Genomic DNA, 21,649 nt, shown 5'->3' with positions numbered 1-21,649 from the left:
TTAGATAGAGTAGTTGTTAGACTGGCGGAACACACCAAATAATAAAATGATAATGAGGTGCGTTCGCAACCTGGGGTCCACCGTGCAGAGATATTAAACTGCAGCTCAATAATGGCGGACTCGGACTGGCGGTATAGCAGATTCACATGGGTTAACTTTCACCTGGTGAACTAGAAGGCAAACCCTGTTACTTCACAGGGCCGCATTACCACAAAATGAATGCTTGGGTTCGGTCACAGGAGCCTACCCCAAGACACGGGGGTTAGAGTCCGTCTAGACCCCCTAGTGTTCGACACTGCAACAGCAGTGCCTAGGAGACCCAACTAAAGATAAGCACTAGGTGTGCATACAGCGCAGTCCAGGCGGACCCAGCAACCACCCTAAGCTTGGGGTAGGAAGGCGCACCATTTTGTGCACGGTGCCGCTCTGATGGACATTGCTGTAGATCGTGCCTTGTGCTGGATGGCACTATATGGCGCTAAGTGTGGTGCTGTGACGTGATAGCACAGTGGCTCCAGACTATGCCACTAGTAGGCGCTGACTAACTCTAAATCCCTAAAACATGTGTATCCAAGGGAGGGAAGTTATAATGCATCAGTCACAAGATACATGCATCCATCATCATACACACAACTAACTAACCATAAGAGTCTATACTAGCGAATGGCCGAGCGGCCATGCGAACCTTTTATAGCCGCGTCCTTCCGGGACCTTCCTGATGGTCCAATCCAAGCTGGAGAAGGACCTGAGCATGTGACCTCTGATCTCCAATGAGATCGTCCCATGGGCATGCTCAGTGGACCGAAAGGAGGACTTAGTCCCTGGAGTAGCTCGCTGCTGACCAGCATGCATTGCTATAGCTGGACCAGAGGTGGCAGCAGCAACCAAACCTACAGAGTTGGTCTGAGCAGGGCGCCTGGATCGACGAGTCTGCTGAGCAGCCTCCTCTGTGGCCAGAGAGGTATGGGAGACTGCCGAATGCAAGGCTCGGGATTCCTGCTGTGCAGCGACAGGAACCTGACGCCTAACATATTTACGCTCTGTGGGTGAGATCCAAACTATTTCATCTTTCCCCTTAATAGGAATTCTTAAGTCTCAGGGGCCCCAAGGTCTCATTTCCGCTGTATACACTCTTATGCTGTGGAAGCTGGCTCTGCCGTGGTGGCGATTAGGAGGAGGTGGGAGGGTCTCATTCCTGATGCTCAGGAAGAGGATTGGCAAGAGGTTCTTGAGTCTTCAATTGGGGTATCTCCGTCAATCAATAATAGAATGATTCAATTATATATGATACACTAGTCATATTTAACCCCGTCACGACTCTTCAGAATGGGTCAACTCCAGTCTTCGGAATGTCTGAGATGTTGCTCAACGGAGGTTTTCCTCATATGGTGTGGAATTGCCCTATTATCCTCTCCTACTGGAATGAGGTAGCATTACTGTTGACCTCATTATTACAGATCCCAGTTCCCCTTAACCCACTGGTCTGTTTGTTTGGGGTGTTGGACGGGGAGATGTGGGGACATGATGTTAGAATTTTCTTGCAGGAGACACTCTGGCTAGAAAGATGATGGATGGGGGGTGCACATCCTTCTCTCAGAGCCTGGATTGAACTGGTAAATTCGGTTATACCGTACAAGCGAACGTTGTATCAGAGCAAGGGTTCTCTGGGGAAGTTTGACAAAATTTGGGTTAGGTGGAACTCCTCTCATCTCACCATTCTAGTATGCAGTGGTTCGGGTCCACCGTAAATATTATGATTAAAATTCCTTGGGTTATCTTATGGCATCAAATGGCTATTAATAATACATATCTGTGCTTGGCAGTGTGTTAATAGCAGTAGTTGTAGCTTAATTAGAGGTGCAGTATTATTTTGAGATATATGTCGTCAAGTGGTTACACAGACAAAATTTTCTGCTTATCTGTTGAATTGGTTTATTTTCCTTACAACAATGCATGGACTTATGAAACAAAAAAGTCGTATCAAGAATCTAATATGCAAATTTGCTGATTCTTTATGGTTGTTTGGACATATGTATATAGCCAAGTAGTACATATGCACATGTGTAGATGTTTTTTCATGGTTAAAAAACGAATTTAAAAAAAAAATTGTTTTCCTATTTTTCTCCTCAAAATTTGAGGTGCATCTTATAAGTCGGAGTTGTCACGATCCCACCGCTGACACCGGTATGTCACGGACGGAGGGATGCTACGCACTGCCGGCACACGGGTATCACAGGCACAGTGGGGGCTTATCTTAGTTATCCCACCACTGACACCTTGTGACAAAAACCACAGCAAGCTAGTCTTGCCCTAGTAATTGATCGCAGGGGGGTTATTTTGGATGCCCCACCACTGCTAACAACCTTCCATGAACTGCGGGGATTTATGGATATCCCACTTTGGAACTCGCAGCTCTCCGGCGCCCCCCTCACCCTCAGGTCAGTCAGGAAACTATGCATAGGGTAATTGGTCACCGACCGGCTGCTTCAATGAGGTCTGGCCACCAGGCACGCTGCAGTGAGGGCGTTATCAATGCTTTGGCCACAGCCACCTAATTAGCTTATCAAATCCCTTTCCGTCACAGCCAGCTGTACCCGGAACCCAAATCACATTTTGCTGCCACCTGCTACAATTTACTTAATCAAGGAGTTAATTAAGAGGGTCTGTAGCAAACCCCCAAATTAGTAGCGATTATCTAAAGGCACTAAAGTTCGTTTCTTGGAGCATGAAGACAAACTAATAAATTTGTCATTTATTCCCAAAAGGTGGGCAGTGATTACACAGATAAAAGTTGTAACAAAGTTGAGACACTAAATATGTACAATGCAAATATAAAATAACATGGATGAAAATCAGAAAATAAAACTTAGTTACTCAATTGTCTTTAGGCAGCCAAGTGGTCGGGGGGGGGATGGGCCGCTTAGCCAGACGTTCCCAGACATCTGATGATCCTTTCAGCATGGAATCTCCAGCTCAACTCAGCTGTTTATCCTCTAGCATCCGTTATGGCCTCTGCTGTGTGACATCACAAAAGGGGTGGGCCAGGGAGGTTCAGCCCCCTTACTCTGGAAGTTACAATCTACTTACAAACTTATAATAACTATATCTAGATGAGGAAAGCTCATATAAACAAGCATATGGTATGATTCGTAGTAGTTTGACGAACACAATAATTAGACACCAAGCATGCCGTAGTTCCGTTATACCGTTTGTGAGTAATCCATATCTCAGCTTCTGGTGGTGTTAGAACCGTGAAAATTAGGGGTTAGAAAGCTGGTTTCCTTGCCTACACAGAGATGTGCGTTTTATATCTCTGTCACACATGGTTTTTGCGATATGACTTGTTTTAATATCTCTCATTCATATGCTTGCCCCGCATGGCTCAATCAAAGAAACCCTTTCCCTTAACTAATCAACATTCCCTTCTGTGGAGAGGGGCCAAATGCTTGCAGAGGAAGTGTCCTATTACCAATGCGGACACAGAACTGTTAAGGAGGGGGGAAGGGGGGGGATTGCAGGAGCTGACAGTCTACAATGTCCGCAGTAGTGTGAAATGGGAGATTCTAGAATGTTCCAGAAACATCATACTTTACAGACATATCTTACATTACAGGAGTGTCTAATAATCGGAAAAATACAGTAAATATATTTATTGGATTAATAATGTCTTTTTTTTGTTCTTTATTTTGTGATTTTTTTAAAAAAAAAAAAGTTTTTACAATTTATTAACTTTTTTTTACTCTTGTACATTATCCCCGGATAGGATATCAACTGTATAATGACAGATCGTTGATCACAGCGCCACATCTATATGGCAGTTTGCGGGAACACCGCTCCTACTGCGCTGTTTATATACAGCGCAAGTTGGGAATGGGTTAAACGATGCTGTCCATGAATGGACAATGAGCCAAGTTGTGCCCTTTCCGTTGTGCCTTCCTATACAGACAATATGAAATATTTCTTCTAGTACAGACCATTTGCTAACATCCCTCTAAGCTGAGAATCCAAGAGCTAAGGTGCCAGGATTGACACTTACCTCCAGCAAATGCCCCTTTGTGCTTACAATACTGGTATATCCAGCTTCACCCTTTTGTCAACTAAATGGAACTCTACTGCCTGATTGACTTCAATTATTGATTATTTCCTTCACACTCTACATGAGTTTTTCGATGATGAAGAAGATATGATTCCCAGGAATAACATTTCCCACATAAAAAATGGTTTCTACCCTGTATGAGTTCTCTGATGTGCAACAAGTTGTGATCTCGTAATATAACATTTCCCACATTCTGGACATGAATATGGCTTCTCTCCTGTGTGAATTCTTTGATGTATAATCAGATCTTGTCCCTGGATAAAACATTTCCCACATTCTGGACATGAATATGGCTTCTCTCCTGTGTGAATTCTTTGATGTTTAAGAAGATCTGATCTCTGGATATAACATTTCCCACATTCTGGACATGAATATGGCTTCTCCCCTGTGTGACTTCTGTAATGTGTAACCAAATTTGACTTATGGTTAAAATATTTCCCGCATTCTGAACATGAAAATGGCTTTTCTCCGGTGTGAATTCTCTGATGTTTGACAAGAGATGATTTCTCTGTAAAACATTTCCCACATTCTGAACATGAAAATGGCTTTTCTCCTGTGTGAATTCTCTGATGTTTGCCAAGAGATGATTTCTCTGTAAAACATTTTCCACATTCTGAACATGAAAATGGCTTCTCACCTGTGTGAGTTCTCTGATGATTGAGAAGACTTTGTTTCTCTGTAAAACGTTTCCCACATTCTGGACATGAAAATGGCTTTTCTCCTGTGTGACTTCGCTGATGCATAAGGAAATGTGCTTTCTGGTTAAAACATTTTCCACATTCTGGACATGAAAAAGGCTTCTCCCCTGTGTGAGTTCTCAGGTGTATACCAAGATCTGATTTCTGATTAAAATATTTCCCACATTCTGAACATGAAAATAGCTTTTCTCCTGTGTGAATTCTCTCATGTGTATGCAAGCTAGATTTATGCTTAAAATATTTCCCACATTCTGAACAGGAAAATGGTTTCTTCTCTGTGGGAATTATTTCATGTTCAACATCACTTTTGCGGCTTTTATTTTGCTCAACAGTCTGTGATGAATCCAAATAGGTGACTGATTGAAAAGGCTCCGATGATTGATTTTTGCTCTGAAGGGCTGGAGGTACAGCTGGAATAATGGTGTGCTTTTCATAGGTATCTGGTTTGACACTACAGTCATCTGCCAAGAATAAAACAGAGTTCATTACTTTTCAATATCAATGCCTTATATTTTATATAATTTCTATATACATAATTCTATACAACTCAAAGTATAAAGAAACTATGACCTAAGACAGTGGTGAGCCACCTGTTCACAAATCCCATGGTACTGAACCTCTAAAGTAAAATCGACAAACATAATACACTAACACAGAAAAGTTTGAAGCAATAAAGGGAGGATTAAAAATAAGCTTTATTACATTACAATCTATAGCAACAGATAAAAATATACACCATAAAAATGTGTAAGGATCTTAACCCCTTCATGACCAAGCCTACTTTGACCTTAATGACCAGGCCACTTTTTGCAATTCTGAGCAGTGTCCCTTTATGAAGTAGAAAAATATTCAGAATTGAGAGTCCTCAGTGGTTGATACCATCTTTTCAGTTAGTTAGCTATTAAAAGGTAACACATTGCAAGCTTTCGAGACTACTCAGGTCTCTTCATCAGGCAATGACTAATACATCTGAAGAATCACATATATATGCACAAAGCACAGAAAAAATGAAATAGATAAGACAAGTGACGTGAAGCAGAATTATCATTACAGGATAGGGAGAAACATAAATATTGGACCAGTTCATAGATAAGGAGTCTGAATGTTTTATTGTCCTCTGATTGGGGTCTCCTAATGTATTGTGATGCCCCCACTAGGTCTTAGGAGCAAATTCCTTAATTGATGTAAAAAGACAAATCCATGTGAGGCTGGTTTCACATTTGCGCTTTTGTGCGCAGCGCATCGTGCGCACCCATGCGCATGCGCACTGCGCACCTATGTTGAACATGACGTGCGCATGGTCTTGCGCACACTTGCGTTTTCATGCGCATGCGTTTTTTTGTCTTTTGCGCCAGGCGCAACATGTTGCATTTTTTGGTGCGCCCTGTCTCGGCAAAAAAACGCATGCGCACGCTTGCGCATGGAATGAGCAAAAACAACACATTGAAGCCTATGGGAACGCATGCGTGCGCATGGTCTTGCGAACGGTTGCGTTTTTTTGCGCATGCGTTTTTGAGTGAAACAAGTCTAGAATGTTCTCTAGACAATGGAAAAAGTCATACCTAAAAACGCATGTGCATAAAAACGCAAACGCATGCAAAAACGCATGTAAAACGCAAGCAACGCTGCGTTTTTTTGACGCATCAGCGTGCGCATGACGTTAAAAAACCGCGCGTTTGTTTTGCGTTTTTCTTTGCGTTTTTTATGCGCACGATGCGCTGCGCAAAAAAAACGCTAATGTGAAACTAGCCTGACACATTCATTCCAGCACTGAGAGTGTTAAGGGTCGTCATAAATTTATACTCCCAGACCCTCCTGTCTCTGAGATGTGAAGTTACCTTTCAATACCAGTAATTTCATATCCATGTTGCTGTGATGAGGCGTACAAAAATGTTTTGCCACAGGTAGATCCATTCTTTTTTCTCTTATTGTGTGACGATGAGCATTCATCCTTGTTCTAAGCTTTGCCCTGTCTCCCCCACATAAAGACCCCCAGTTGGACATTTAGTACAAATAATTAAGTACACCCCATTAGATGTGATGCAGCTGAAAGTATCTGGGATCTTGTAGTCCTGATGTGAATTGGGGATCTTTATCTTGTCCGTGGTCATTATAAATTGACAGGTTTTACATTTTTTCTGGTTTTCGAGCTGATGTCAGGCAACTAGAGAACTGCCTTTAGTGTCAAGACCATTATCGAAATGGAAGCAAGAGGCTCAAAAAGAGAAGTTAGGGCATTTAAAACTAAATTTAGATCCCAGGGAACTACCTTAGGTAGTGATTTCGAGGGTCTGGCAGTAAAGGAGGTTCAAATGAACCTATAGACCCAAGGGTGATCAAGTTTTTAGTCAAACAACGCACCCAGGGCAGAGACTTGCACTTTCAGGGTGCTAGTAGATAATCCTCTCTCTAGTCTTCTTTAGAGAAACTCTAGAACTTCAGTTATTGGGATTTCTTGGACTGTATCAGACAATCGTCATCCTGAAAATTCCAGGACTCTTTCCCAGATTTTTTGGTATTTGTCTGATGTGATCTTTTTCCTGTTAGCGAGCAAAGAGGTCACTAAAGGGCCTGAGAATCCTTTCGCTAGTAGGAGTCGCCGCTCAAGTTCCAAGTGGTGTGATGGAGTCTGTGCACCTGAGGATGTACTACTGGACCCTGTTGCAGGAGATTTGGGATATCTGGAAGGATCCATGGGTCCGAGATAGACATGCGTCTGAGCGACGTGAACCAAGCCCTTTTTCGGCCAAAAGGGCGGGACAAGTATTATTCGGGTCTTATCTTCCCGAGTTTTCTTCAGGACTATCGGGATCAACGGAACCAGGGGAAATGCATAAGCTGGTCGAAACTTCCAGTGGTGCAGCAGTGCATCCACTCCCTCCGGGTGTTCCCTTGGATTTAGGGAGTAGAACCTGTTTACCTTCCGGTTTTCTTTTGTGGCAAACCGATCCACTTCTGGGGTGCCCCAGATGGCACAAATTTTTCGAAATATTTCCTGATTCAGGGACCACTTTCCCTGATGTAACATGTGACGACTTAAGAAATCTGCCACAAGATTGTCTGTTCCTTTCAAGTGTGTGCTTGACAGGGACAAAAGATTGATTTCTGCCCATATGAACAAGTTTAACAGTTTCTTTGCTTCTGCCATCAGAAATGTTGACCTTGTTTCTAATTGACGATTTATATATGAAACGGTCGTGCTGTTGTCAGACAACACTGCCAAATGTTTTCCTTGGATCTCTTCTGCATGGAGAATTGCTCACCTTACAGCTGTCAACTCTTTTAGATTGGAGGATACTGCCATCATTGAGGGTTCCCATTAGCCCTGTAGAATCCGGCCTGCTAGATGTGCTCCCCAACCTAACGGACTTGTGTCCATGGTCAGTACCACTGGGTTCGGGATTGACCAAGGTACGCTGTTTTTCAGGTGATAAGAGAATTTTCCAATTTACATTGTGAGGGTCCTTCGCCTGCTCAGGATTTGCCACTGTAATTCCCTTGTATGGTCTTGTGCCCATTGGAACACTGGTATTGTCGCTGTTAGGATACCTAAGAGTGACATCGCCCCTCTTAATGAAATGGACTGACTAGGTTGTACCTGCTTTATCTTTTATTGGATGGTCCGAATTTTCCTCTCTGGAAGGACACAATCTTGCCTGACTGAATTCAACTGAATCCTGAGGAATTCCTGTATCTGAGCTGGAACTATCCTCGATTTTTTTAAATTCATTATCCTGCCCAGCCTGGTTAGCATCTCCAGTACTCTCGTGACTGCCCTTACACAATCTTCCTTGCTGTCTGCCACAACGAGAAAGTCGTCCAAATAGGGTACCAGTAGTAGGTCTTCTTTTGTCACAAAGGATGCTATTTTAGAAATTATCTTTGTGAAAATCCGAGGGGCTACTGCCACCCTGAAGGGAAGATATTGGTATTGTAAATGAGTGGGAACTTGTGCAATCTCCACCACCAACCTTAGGTACTGCTGATGTTCCCCACAAATTGGAACATGGTAGTAAGCATCTGTCACATCTACTACTGCCATGTAACAGCCCGGATAGAGTACCCTTACTGCTGATTTTAGAGTTTCCAGCTTGAATTTCTCTACTCGGATATAACGATTCAGTGTTTTTAAATTGAAGATTGTCCTCAGTCAGCCATCCAGTTTTGGCGGAACAAGGTGCTGTAGAACCCCTTCCCTATTTCTTGGTCTGGTACCTCTATCAGCACTTCTTTCTATATGAGGAGATGACCTTTTTCTAGTGTGGCTTGATTTTTCTTGGCCACATGAGTCATTATCATTCGCTGTAGCGGGTGGCTGAAGAAATTTAGCCGCAGGCCCTCGGATAACAGGTTGGTTATCTACTGTGAGGCTGGTAATGATGACCACTGACTGACATAAAAAAAAAAAAAATATCGAAGTCTTCCCCCACCACTGGAAAATTGGCGTCATTGGTGTTTGGAATCTGATTTAGGGGGAGGCTTAGGCCTCTTTCACACATCAGTTTTTCGCCGTCAGGCGCGATCCGGCTATTTTTACGAAAACCGGATCCGGCGAAATGCAATGTCGGATCCGGTTTTTCCCCATTGACTTACATTAGCGCCGGATGGTCATGCGTTTCGTCCGGTTTTGGCCGGATCCGGCAATGTGTCGCATTCCGGCGTCTGGAAAAAATGGCAACTGTAACGTTTTTTGTCTCTGGCGAAAAAGCCGGATCTGGCGCTTCCGGCTTTTTCACACAATGAAAGTCTATGAGCGCCGCAATGTGCCGGATCCGGCCAAAGCCGGATCCGTTTTTTTTGGTCTGAGCATGCTCAGTAGCCCTGCCCACAGCAAACATATATAAAACCATGACAGTGGGACCCTCAGCCACAGCCAACATGCCACCCAAGAGTGGCGACAGCCGCAGGAGAAGGCAGGAGACCACTGCATCACCACCACCCCAAATGGAGCGAAGGGACCATGGTGACCATGCGGAGGGGAGTCCACCAGCAGATGACATACGGTAATTATCAAATCCCCCATTCCTCAAAAATAGGGCCATGGAATATCAATATATTCCGTGGCCCTTTGTTTCTCTTTATTCACCAGCAGAACACACCGTATAGATGCAGCAGCAGCATCAGGAGTGGAGACTGGCCAGCAGGAGGACACCACATCTTCTGGGAGCCCTCCCTCACATCGTCAGCATTTGACAGTAAGTTTTTATTTTAAAAAATCCATCATCTCTGGAATATATGTCTATTCATTGGCTTTTATTTCAAAACAGGAATCACAAGCTGAAGAGGAGCTCCCAGAAGAAGGAGGAAGGGGTGGACAGATACCTGGAGTGGGCTCGCAATTGGCAAGTTTCCGGCGTCAAATGCAGAAACACAACATCACACTACATACAACACATAGAAAACAATGTAGCGCAGATATCACACAGCAAACACATATGCCTACATCCAACCACATAATTATTTTTGCTTTTCTTTTCTAGTCTTCCCAATCTGGTGCTCGGCCAAGAGGTCCTCACAGTGCCTCCCAGGGTCGTCGGTGACAGCGACGCAGCGGTCATCAGCGTGCAAGTATAATATTTTTGCTTTGGTTTTTTTGCACTTTATTTCATTTCTTTAAGTGTGGAGGCTAATTATTTTATTTTTCTCTTTTTCTTTAACAGCCTTCACAGCGTGCTCCCGACTCTGACGGTGAGGATGGAGGGATTGATGTGGACCACCTCATCGATCTTGTTAGAGAAAGGGAGCCGCTTTGGAATATGGCTGACCGCCGGCATGCTGATCTAATTGTGACCCGACGGCTCTGGGAGGAAATCTGTTAGCTCCTTGTGGACCGCTGGGAGGACCTTGAAGCTCGGGCCCAGATTCAAGAGCGTAAGTATATACAGTTCCCGTTGCTTGATGTCAAGCAGTGTTTCCCGAACTCCAGTCCTCGTGGTACCCACGGGTCATGTTTTCCTTTTGAGCAACACTATGGGAATCCTGAAAACATGACCCGTTGGGAACCACGAGGACTGGAGTTCGGGAAACACTGATGTTGTATACTAACCACTTTGTGCTTTCTCGTTTCAGGGGAGAGAATTGTGAAGCGGTGGCGGTCTGTGAGGGATCGTTTCAAGAAGGAGTTCAATAAAGAGATGCGGGCCCCAAGTGGATCTGGAGGACGCAGGAGCAAGTACAAGTACGCACGAGCCCTGTCGTTCCTCCGGGCAACAATGGTCACCAGAAGGTAAATATTACACACCCCATGTCCAAAAGTAATGTTTACATGTCTAATTTTTTTTTCAGCCAGGGCCAATGGCATGTCAGTATATTAATTGTGTTTTTTTCTCTCTTTGTTCCACAGCACGGTGACCAGCACTCGGGAGCCTGCACGGTTGGACCCTTTTGAAGCGATCCCTGAGGAGACCGGCACCAAGGGACACTTCGACAACCCCGGTACATCTGCACCTTCCCACACATTCGACCCATCTGTCCCATCCACCAGCGTAGGAGCATCGTGGCCGCCTACATTACATGAAGCTGCTGGTGAGGAGATCGCTTTCCCTTTACCCCACCCTTCTGCCCCTGCCACCTCTAGTACACCTGCGGGTACTGGGCGGCAGCGGAGAGGGGTCAGGAAAAGAGCTATGCCCCAGAGTTCTTGCATCTGAATGCATCTTTCCAGAACTGTCTCAAAGTCTTGTCAGAGCAAATGTCTGCAGGCTTTCAGCAGATCAACTCCGGCATTCTGGAGTTGAAGGCACTTCTGAAAACAATGCATTCAGAAGCAAGATCTTCTCCAAACCACACCTTTTTCAGGTCTGCTGTGGAGCGCATGGCAACACTATCTCCTACCCAGCAGATGCACGTAATGCATTTGTGCCACGGTGCTCTACAGCAGGTTACTTCCCAACCTCCACCTCCCACCACAGTAGTTCCTCCACCTGCACCCCCTCCAGCCACTGTCCCTACTCCCCCTCCTATTCAATACCAGCCACCTCCTCAGTACCAGCCACCTACCCAGTACCAGCAAACTCCCCACTTCCAGCAACCTGCCCCATACCAAACTACTTCTCAGTACCAAACTCATTCCCCCTACCATATCATCTGCTACTCCATTCCCTTGCCCAACCCTCCACTCCGCCACCCGTTCTGCTACCCATTCTCTTGCTTTTTCCACCCCTTCACCTCTAACTGTTCCTTCCCCACCACGATCCCAGTCCTCTCTCCACACTCCCAGTGTCGATGTGTCCCGCAGCCCCTCCAGCAGTATTTCCACCCCACACTACACTAATTTATAAATGTGTGTATTCAAATAAAAAAAAAAGAGAAAAATTTTTACCAATTAAACAGTTTATTAAAAAAAAAAAATTTTTCAATAAAAGTTAAAGGTTTACACTGGTTGTCTGTCTTTTATTTCTGCGGCGAACTATGGTATAAAAAAGGTTAAGTACAGGGTATACAAAAGGTAAAAAGGTATACAAAGCCAGGTACATAACTGTGGGTAAAAGGAAAATAAATTTTACCTTTTGGCCACAGTTGTGTTCCTGGTTGTGTTTTAGACAAAGTATTTCACCTTTTACCAATAGTTGTGTATCTTGTTGGGGATTTCCTAACAATGTACACAACTTTTGGTAAAAGGTGAAAGACTTTGCCTAAAACACAACCAGGTACACAACTGTGGTCAAGGTAAAAATAGTTAAACCACGACAAGATAGCCAACTTTGTTTGGAAAAGGTATATACTATTGGTACAGAAGGTACACAACTTTGGTTAAGGGCAGAAATTTTTCCAACTCTGTCATCCTGCCAGTGTACTCTGCCTTGAGGTGACAAAGTATTGTGCAAAATGGTCCCTCATTCGTGACACCATCACAGAACTTCTATTGGTAATGTTCTAGTAATCTTGCAAGGTGGTTTCTTCAGCGGTGTCCTCAATGGAAATGGGTTCCTTGCACATAATAAAATTGTGGAGTACCACGCAAGCTTTGATCACCTCGTCCACAGTTTCTGTCTTGAGGTTGATCGCAGTCAATAGGACCCGCCATTCGGCTGTCAGAATACCAAAGGAGCATTCCACCATTCTTCTTGCTCTTGTTAGCCGGTAATTAAAAATGCGTTTTGTTCTTGTCAATCCTCTGCTACAGTAGGGTTTCAAAAGGTGTTCTGAAAGCTGGAATGCTTCATCCCCTACACAGACAAAAGGCATAGGTGGACCAGATGTTTGCGGCAGCGGTCTAGGGGGTGGGAACTGGAAGGTGTTTCCATACAGTTTAGGCCCCATGGCAGACAGTTTGAAAACTTGAGAGTCATTGGAGCGGCCATAGGCCCCAATATCAACAGCAATAAATTTGTATTCCGCGTCAGCGTTGGCCATGAGGACAATGGAGAAATATTTCTTGTAATTGAAATATTCCGATCCTTCTGGCTTTATAATGCGGATATGTTTACCATCCACAGCGCCCAAGCAGTTCGGAAACTGACATATCTGTAGAAACTTTTCAGAAATTTCAATTCACATCTCTGTTGTGGGCTCTGGTAAAAACTCTTCAGCTAAGGAGTCCCACAGTGCACGGCATGTGTACTTCACTATTCCAGATATGGTGGAAATCCCGAGTCTGTACTGGAAATGCAGTGACGAAAGGGATTCTCCAGTTGCAAGAAATCTGTGGGGAATTAAAAAACTATAAATTAGTTAAAAATCACAGCATTACATACCAAACCTCAGCTATAACACTTGGAGATACAAACTACCACCAACAAGATTGCAGTGAAAGTGTGCTCTGATGCGAGCATATCCAATAAATGTGGCTTACCTTAAAGTCACCATCAGACGCTCTGCGGGTGAAACGGAGAAGCGGCAATAGGTGTCCGATTTTCTTATGAGGTGTGCAATGCGCTCCACCAAGAAATCAAAATTCTTCATTTTCATCCGAACATATCCAAAAAATTTCTCTGGGTTTCGTCTAAGGTCCATGCAGAGTGTAGAATAGACCCCACGCGTCATTCTCTTGGCTGTGATGGGGTGGATCCACAAACGGCGTCGCTGATGCGCTGCTGTCTCGCTTGTTCCTTCTCCAGAACAATCACCCTCAAACGGTTTGCCTCCGCTGTAAAATCCACCACACTCTTCAAAATATTTGCAATCACAACATCCATCTTCGCCAGTCACTTGCTCTTCTCTCCAACATGCAGTTTCTCCTCTACAACCTGTCAAAGATGGGCTGTAGGAACACGGTATATATAGATTTCAGAAGCCAATCCCGTTTCGAAGCCCCCAAGGGGCGTTTTAAAAACCGGATCCCGCATAATCCGGCGGAAAACAGATGAAACGGATCCGGTTTTTGGTCTGACGACCAAGACGGATCCGGCAGAAAACCGGATCCATCACATCCGGTTTTACATAACATTTGCCGGATCGCACCTGACGGCGAAAAACTGATGTGTGAAAGTAGCCTAACTGAAGAAGAATCCTCTATCTTTCCTCTCTCCAGGGTTTGACTCACATGGACCTGTTGTCTGAGCAGCCTCGGCCTCCTCTATTTCCTGACCCTCGAAAGGACACCCGAGAGTCACCCCAACGATGTCTAGAGAAGGGGGGTGGTGGAAAATGTTTTTTTCTTATCCGCCGCCTTCTCCAAGATTTCATCTAATGCTTTCCCAAAGAGATACAGTCCTTCACAAGGGACCGCACAAAGCTTAACTTTTGATTGAAAGTCTGCGGCAGTTTTTTAACCACAGTGCTCTGCGACCTGAATTGGATAGGGCGCATGCACAGGCGGCACATTGGATGGAGTCAACCGCGGCATCCACTAGGAAGCCTGCCATTTTTTTGCAAGGTAATGCCTCCAGTAGCCCCTCTTGGACATTTACTTTTTATTTGCTCACTTAACTACTTAACTCTTGTGACCACTTGACCATAGCGCGAGATGTACAAGTGGCGGCTACCCCAGGTTTAAATGACCATGCTGATGCCTCCCAAGCTGACTTTAGGAAGGCATCAACTTTCTTGTTGAGGGGATCTTTTAAGGCACCCATGTACTCAAATGAAAGAGCCATTCCTCTAGAGGTACTGGCAATAGCAGCATCCAGTCTAGGAGCCTTTTCCCATTTCTCACAGATCAAATGGGTATTTGCATTTCAGTGTCTGCGGAACAGACATCTTTTTGTTTGGCTTTTTCCATTCCCTTTTAATCAAACTCAACAGGTTATCATGAAAGGAAAAAACCCTATGTTTTTTCCCCTCCAGGTTACTTAACGTGGAATCTTGAATTGATCACTGCTCCCAAGGTGTTTCAACCTCCATAGTAGACCTGACAAGCTTAAGTAACTTTCCGATATCCTCAGATAAAAACAAGGGTGGCCATAAACTTCATCCGAGGAGTCCAGGTCTGAGTAATCAGAGGGGGCTAATTCTCCCGGTTCTTCCTCTGAGTCTACATCAGGGCTTTAGATATCTGTAGGAGGAGGAGGCGGGGAGGTTCCTGGAACTGAGTGCAGTATGCTGCTTCATCTGTTCCTTTACCGTGGTTTTTACTTCATCCCTAATAATAGATTTTATGCTTTGGCGTAAAGATGGCGACTCCTCGGCCACAGTTTTGTCAATACATAAGTGACAAATTCGTTTGTCATATGTTCTAGGGAGGGTTTTTCTACACAGTGCACATGCCCTGTTTTTCTGTTTTGATGTGGCCTTCTTCCCCTAAACAAAACATGACACAAAAGCCATCCTTACCGATATGTGTGCCTGTGCCTTACAAAGGCACTCACCCACCAGAGCCCTGGGTACCACGGTAGCCCGTGGGTTCACTTCTTCCACCGATATGAGCGGTTCCGCTGCGGGGTCCGCCATGCTCATTTGAGAAGCCACTGCCGCCGCATCCACTATACACCGCTTCTCTATTTGGTGGGAGCGGTGTGCGCGCCCCTGAAACAACTCCCTCCCGGAAGTGTCCAGCACACCGTCTCCACCAGCATTTGACGTCACTTCCTGCACGACTGGAAGCCGTCCCATTCACTCGGCGCCAGTGTCGTGATGGACACGCCCATCCCCAGCCCAGCCTCCGGACAGGAGCGGCTGCCAGGGAGTCCAGTGGCGGGATGAGGTGCGACACATGGCAGCTCCCTGGATGCCGGGATGACGGACGCGTGCCACTGCACCCAGCTGCCCCCCCCGCGGACCTTGGTCTCCGGACCAGAATCATCAGAAGGGCATCCTCCTGGAGGAACAGGAAACCAAAACAGAGGAGAGATGTGCCGCCCCCTTCTTTAATCTCTGCTGCAGGTTTCCTGTTCCTCGGGGCGGATGCCATCTCTCATGAACGGTGCTGTCATGGGGAAGGGAAAACAGTATATACAGGGTGGGCCATTTATATGGATATACCTAAATAAAATGGGAATGGTTGTTGATATCAACTTTCTGTTTGTGGCACATTAGTATATGGGAGGGTGAACACTTTTCAAGATGGGTGGTGACCATGGCGGCTATTCTGAAGTTGGCCATTTTGGATCCAACTTTATAAATGGCCCACCCAGGTATAGCCATCTAAATGGCCCACCCTGTATACATAGATATAAAGATGTCAGTCACACATATAATTAGCACAGTATGTGTGTGCAGCTTACTGTACATGTATTTAATTAAACAATCATTTTTCTGAAAAAAAAAATTGCATGGGATTAAATTTCTAACCAGCAGAGGTAAAGCAGATGGCTGTGGGCTGATGTTTATAGCCTGGGAAGGGGGTAATACCCATGGAGCTTCCCAGGCTATTAATATCAGCTCTCAGTTGTATACTTAGCCTTTACTGGTTATTAAAATGGGGGACAGCTCAAAAAAAATGACGTAAAGTCCCCCTATATTTAGTAACGAGCAAAGATTTGGCAGACAGCTAAGGGCTGATATTAAAAGCTTACAAAGGGACCAGACTAAAAACATAAGCTCTCAGCCGCACCAGAAATGGAGCATATATAAGATGCACCAATTCTGACACTTAGTCTCGCACTTCCCCACTTCGCACTTTGCCAAAATTTGCTTTCAGCATGTTTCAGCTCTTTCCAAAGATGCTCAATAAGATTTAGGTCAGGGCTAATAGAAGGCCACTTCAAAATAGTCCAGTGTTTTTTTTTTCTTAGCCATTCTTGGGCGATCTTAGCTGTGTGTTTTGGGTCATTATCCTGTTGCAAGATTTGTTATCAATTTTCCTCCTGCGGCCACATCCAGGGAGGTTGACTACAGTCCCATGTATATTAAATTTCTGAATAATATGTGCAACTGTAGTCACAGGAACATCAAGCTGCTTGGAGATGGTCTTATAACCTTTACCTTTATCATGCTTGTCTACAATTTTCTTTCTAATCTCCTGACAACTCTTTCCTTCGCTTCCTCTAGTCCATGTTGAGTGTGATACACACCATGTCACCAACCAGCACAGTGAGTATCTGTAGCCTCTATACAGGCCACTCACTGATTCCAAGATTGCAGACACCCATGAAGCTAGTTAGTGGACACCCCTTGATTTAACATGTCTAATTTTCAGGGGTACCATCATTTTTGTCCAGGCCTATTTCATGAGTTATTTTTTAAAAAATTCTATGGAAGCATGGTTGAAAAGCAATGTCTGACTTTCATTTGTTCATTTTCATAGATTTTTTATTTATTACTTTTGTCAGATTCAAGTTATTTCTGTCACCACTGTGGGTTTTTCTTTCATTAAATGAGGGGTACCATCAATTTTGACCACGTGAAACACAACAAGAAATGACAAATTTGCAAAAATACTCTGCAGTAAAAAAATATGATAGTAATCAGCAAGTGCTGGATAACAAATACAGGGTATTTAGTCGATACATTTTTTGCAAAAACGGTATAGCAAGCTGCTCCACCACGTCACGGTAACCCTTCACGGAGCAGTCCCTATCTAATGTACTTAAAACCTGAACATGTGAACAGTGTCTAAATGAACAGGATACAGACAGGCGCCCCACAGTATGGGCGCGTGGTGCAAGACGTGGTGGAGCAGCTTGCTATATAGTTTTTGCAAAAAATGTATCGACTAAATACCCTGCATTTGTTATCCAGCACTTGCTGATTACTATCATATTTTTTACAGCAGAGTATTTTTGCAAATTTGTCATTTTATGTTTTCTTGTTGTTTCAGCCAGCGGGTGGCGTGAACACTGTCTGACCGACTTGTTCACAGTTGTGCATGTCACATATGTTTTTAATCCAATTTTGACCACGTGTGTAATTACAGTAGGACCTGTGATTTCTCTGCATTTAGTGGTTACTACTCACCTGGGTAGTCATATGTAGGAATCTCCTCTTTACACCGCTCATCACCCCTCACATATGTCTCTGTAGTATTAATATGGGTCAGATCTTCACTCTGAAACAAATATTGTAAAAGTCACAGACAGATGGAGAAGTCGCATCTATGATCAGCTCTAATCCTGCCATCTCCACCGTTCTCATTACACAAGTATAAACCATATAATACTGGTGGATAAAACAAGACTGAGCACAAAACCTTCACAGCCGTCTACACATCATAGGGGAGATCTCATGACACCTTCTCTCCATCTACCTGATGATCCTGAGGAACATTGGGATCTTCTTGTTTACAGTCCTGTGGAAGAAGAGGACGGGGACATCTCTCTGGTGTTGTCCTCTTACTGGATAGATCTGGAGGAAACACATACAGGGACTGAATTCATTCTCTACATACAGATAATTATAGGCCGTGTGTCTTTAGTCCTGTCTATTACCTGGTGATGTGAGGAGCTGGGGAACCTCCATCATGATGTCCTTGTACAGATCTTTGTGTCCTTCTAAATACTCCCACTCCTCCATGGAGAAATAGACGGCGACATCCTGACATCTTATAGGAACCTGACACATACAATGATACCGTCATCCCCCGATCCCTTCATAGTGTTACTGTATAATGTCCCAGCATTCCCAGCAGTGTCACCTCTCCAGTCAGCAGCTCAATCATCTTATAGGCGAGTCCTAGGATCTTCTGGTCATTGATGTCCTCATGTATCAGGGGGTGAGGTGGAGGCCCCGTGATTGGGCTCAGGGGTCTTCCCCATCCCTCAGACACAGGGTCCTGACAGCGGTCACTAGAGGTCTTCTTCACTACTGTGTAATCCTGGTTATGGAGAGACACATTAATAAATCTCACTACAGACATTTCCAGAGTCCTCACCTCTCCAGTTCTGTCCATCTGTTATTCCCATAGATAAGAATGATGTAATGTGACGTCATCAGAATCTCTCACCTCTCCAGTAAGCCGGAAGAGGATCTCTAGGGTGAGGTGTAATATCCTCTCCATCTTGTCCGTAGCCATTCGTTAAAGTTTAAAGTAAATCTTCTAGAAGATTATTATACTGATTGTATCTGCCAGGATCCTAAATGGAAGGAAGATCAGCTGATGAAAAATCATACAAAATACCATGGGAAAACAACATACAGGAGCAGTGATGCTGGTATAGTGTAAGGACATGGTGTGCACATGTACTGTAACCAATCCAAAAATGTGCAAAAGTTGGAACATAATGCACAAAATTGAAAAACAACCTCACTGTTCATAGTTTCAGATTTAAAACTTCTATTAACCACTTCAAGTTTCTAAAGCTGCAAAACAGCTACAAGATGTGACCTGAAAATACATAAGACGCCAAAAATGGCATCTCAGGACTATGTTTGTTCTGAGGACCAAAGACGGTGCCTATAATGGGGGTCACAGGACTCATTCTGTTACGAGTCCATGAAAAAAAAAAAAAAAAAAAAAAGAAAAAGGATTGTCCAGGAAGGCATCAATGTGCAGTGTACGATACAGGGAGTATGTGTGAACTTGTTGGAAAACATTCGCCAATCTCAAATTCGGCACGAACTTAGCACATTCGGATTAGTGTTCCCGAGCAAAGTTCGAACACATTTTGGTAAATGATCGCGTTTCCAATAATGCTTTTGTTAGGTGTCACGGGGTTACCGCAAAAGAAAGTAGCCGGAAGACCGCAGCGTCCAATTGCTCACACTCCAGTGCCGAAAAGCACATCTTTTTAATGGTGTTTATGTCTTGTCAGAACAGGGGTTGATCGACCATGTTGGAAACTCTGAACCATAAACTGTGCTCAGTTAGCCACTCCCACCCCATCAGAGCTAACATTTGTTTCATGGCTTAGGAGGAGAGGTGTACACATGAGGAGTTTTGGAGGAGTTAGGCTAGTTTCACACTAGCATATGGCCGAGCTGCGGAGGGATGCGGACTTCCTACGTGATGCTCCGCCCACTGCCACCCCTCCTCCGTCAGCTCCGCCTACATCGGCAAGCGTGCCTTATCTTTAGCATTGGGTACGCAGAACATGACGATGTATGCGGATGCCTCCACATGCATCGTTTTGATGGTGTGGCGACCTGCGCTGAACGCAACGAGTTGCATTTTGTTGAGGTCGCCGCACCGTCAAAACAACGCATGCGGAAGCATCCGCATACATCGGCATGGCCTGCGTACCAAATGCTAAAGATATGGTACACATGCCGACGTAGGTGGAGCTGACTGGAGGAGGTGTGGCAGTGGGCGGAGCTTCATGTAGGAAGTCCGCATCCCTCCGCAGCTCGGCCATACGCTAGTGTGAAACTAGCCTTATCTGTGACTGTTGCGTGGTTTATAAGTGAGATAATTCTCTTCCATCCTCTACTTTGGTTTTTCCCCCCCATCCTCCATTCCTCGATGCATTCCTCTGTTATATATGAGTGAATATTTGTATGCATGGTGTTTTTAGTTTACCCTTGTTTCTGTAGCTTTGTCAGGTTGGTGAACTGTGGTGCACAGTAGCGCCCCTCTTACCTGGGTGGGGGAAGAGAACAGATGGAGGGTTAACTCAGGAGATAAGGCAAGGGTGACCGCCCCGGCATCTTCACCTTCAGAAGTATCCCGGGGAATAGGACTGGGAAGGAGCTCCTTGTCCCAGGTCACCTGACAGCTGAGTCGTGACATTAGTACTTTGGCTAGGTTGGAATTCGTGTTTGATGAGGGGAAGGGATGATAAATGGGGAGAGGGCAGAGTAGCGGTGGTCTGTATGTTTTTTAATGAACTTAATGTGTGTATTCTTGCAGCCAATGAAGGCTCAGAAACCATCAACAACGTCATGACACAAGGACTTCTGCCATTGGTAAAGTCACATGTCGTTCTCCATATAAAAAGCGAACATGCTTTTCTCAGTGTAACAGTACAGAGAGGCCACTCCTGCTGCAAGTTAACTTGTCATATAGTTAGTTACGATCCTGTCCGGTGTGAAATCGACCGTACAGCATCAAACTGGTTTATGCTAATAGTGTTGTGCATGCAGTAGTCCTCATTTCCTACTCATTTGGGCTAAAACTGTGTTGTAGTCATGACTCAGGAGGCCCAATTTGCTAATCAAAATTGTTACGGCCAATATTGGGGTGCAGGCAATAAGCCCAATTTGCTAATGCAAATTGTTTGGTCTAACATTGTGTTGCAGTCAGGACTCCAGAGGTCACATTTACTAATCAAAATTGTTTGGGATAATGCCCTGTTGCAGGCACCAGTCCACATTTCAACAAATTAATCTTTTGTGCTAATTCTGTGGTCTAGCCACACTATCAGCCAATAAATACTGATTATTAAGTGACAGGTGACTTACAGGTCTGGGCCCAGGGTTGTTAAACAGCTAGTTAAAAGAGGGGAAGGGTAGAGCCAAGATGAGTGGGAAAAAGTAAGGTTGAGGTTGAAGGGGGAACAGGCTTGGTGTTCGAGATTTACGTGGGGTAGGTGGTAATGTTGCTGAAAGCTCTACTGAACAGACATCGTCCTATCCATAGATAACTGACAACTTGTGTTACTGG

The 21,649-nt window shown here is 44.6% G+C and overlaps 1 protein-coding gene across 1 annotated transcript; it reads right to left on the bottom strand.

Moving 5' to 3' along the window:
- Nucleotides 1-3,635: 3,635 nt before the first annotated feature.
- LOC141094303 (uncharacterized) lies at nucleotides 3,636-19,988 on the bottom strand. Its single transcript, XM_073580138.1, has 6 exons — nucleotides 19,055-19,988; nucleotides 18,746-18,925; nucleotides 18,540-18,663; nucleotides 18,359-18,456; nucleotides 18,070-18,160; nucleotides 3,636-5,255 (listed from the first exon to the last, which is right to left on the bottom strand). The coding sequence occupies exons 1-6, from the start codon at nucleotides 19,121-19,123 to the stop codon at nucleotides 4,225-4,227; spliced, it is 1,593 nt and encodes a 530-aa protein (XP_073436239.1). The 5' UTR covers nucleotides 19,124-19,988; the 3' UTR covers nucleotides 3,636-4,224.
- Between the last annotated feature and the right edge of the window lie 1,661 nt (nucleotides 19,989-21,649).

This window comes from Dendrobates tinctorius, unplaced genomic scaffold (assembly GCF_039654945.1).
Source record: "Dendrobates tinctorius isolate UK_male_01 unplaced genomic scaffold, ASM3965494v1 ptg000063l, whole genome shotgun sequence".
Classification (NCBI taxonomy): domain Eukaryota; kingdom Metazoa; phylum Chordata; class Amphibia; order Anura; family Dendrobatidae; genus Dendrobates; species Dendrobates tinctorius.
This window is presented reverse-complemented; position numbering and strand designations above follow the sequence as displayed.

What these genes read in the sequence shown, in the direction of transcription:
- LOC141094303 (XM_073580138.1), bottom strand. Translation starts at nt 19,123, where the DNA reads ATGGCTACGGACAAGATGGAGAGGATATTACACCTCACCCTAGAGATC. An exon ending in ATGTTCCTCAGGATCATCAG is followed by an intron (nt 18,161 to 18,358) that starts GTAGATGGAGAG and finishes TATTTGTTTCAG; the next exon opens with AGTGAAGATCTGACCCATAT. An exon ending in TCCTACATATGACTACCCAG is followed by an intron (nt 5,256 to 18,069) that starts GTGAGTAGTAAC and finishes TATTCTTGGCAG; the next exon opens with ATGACTGTAGTGTCAAACCA.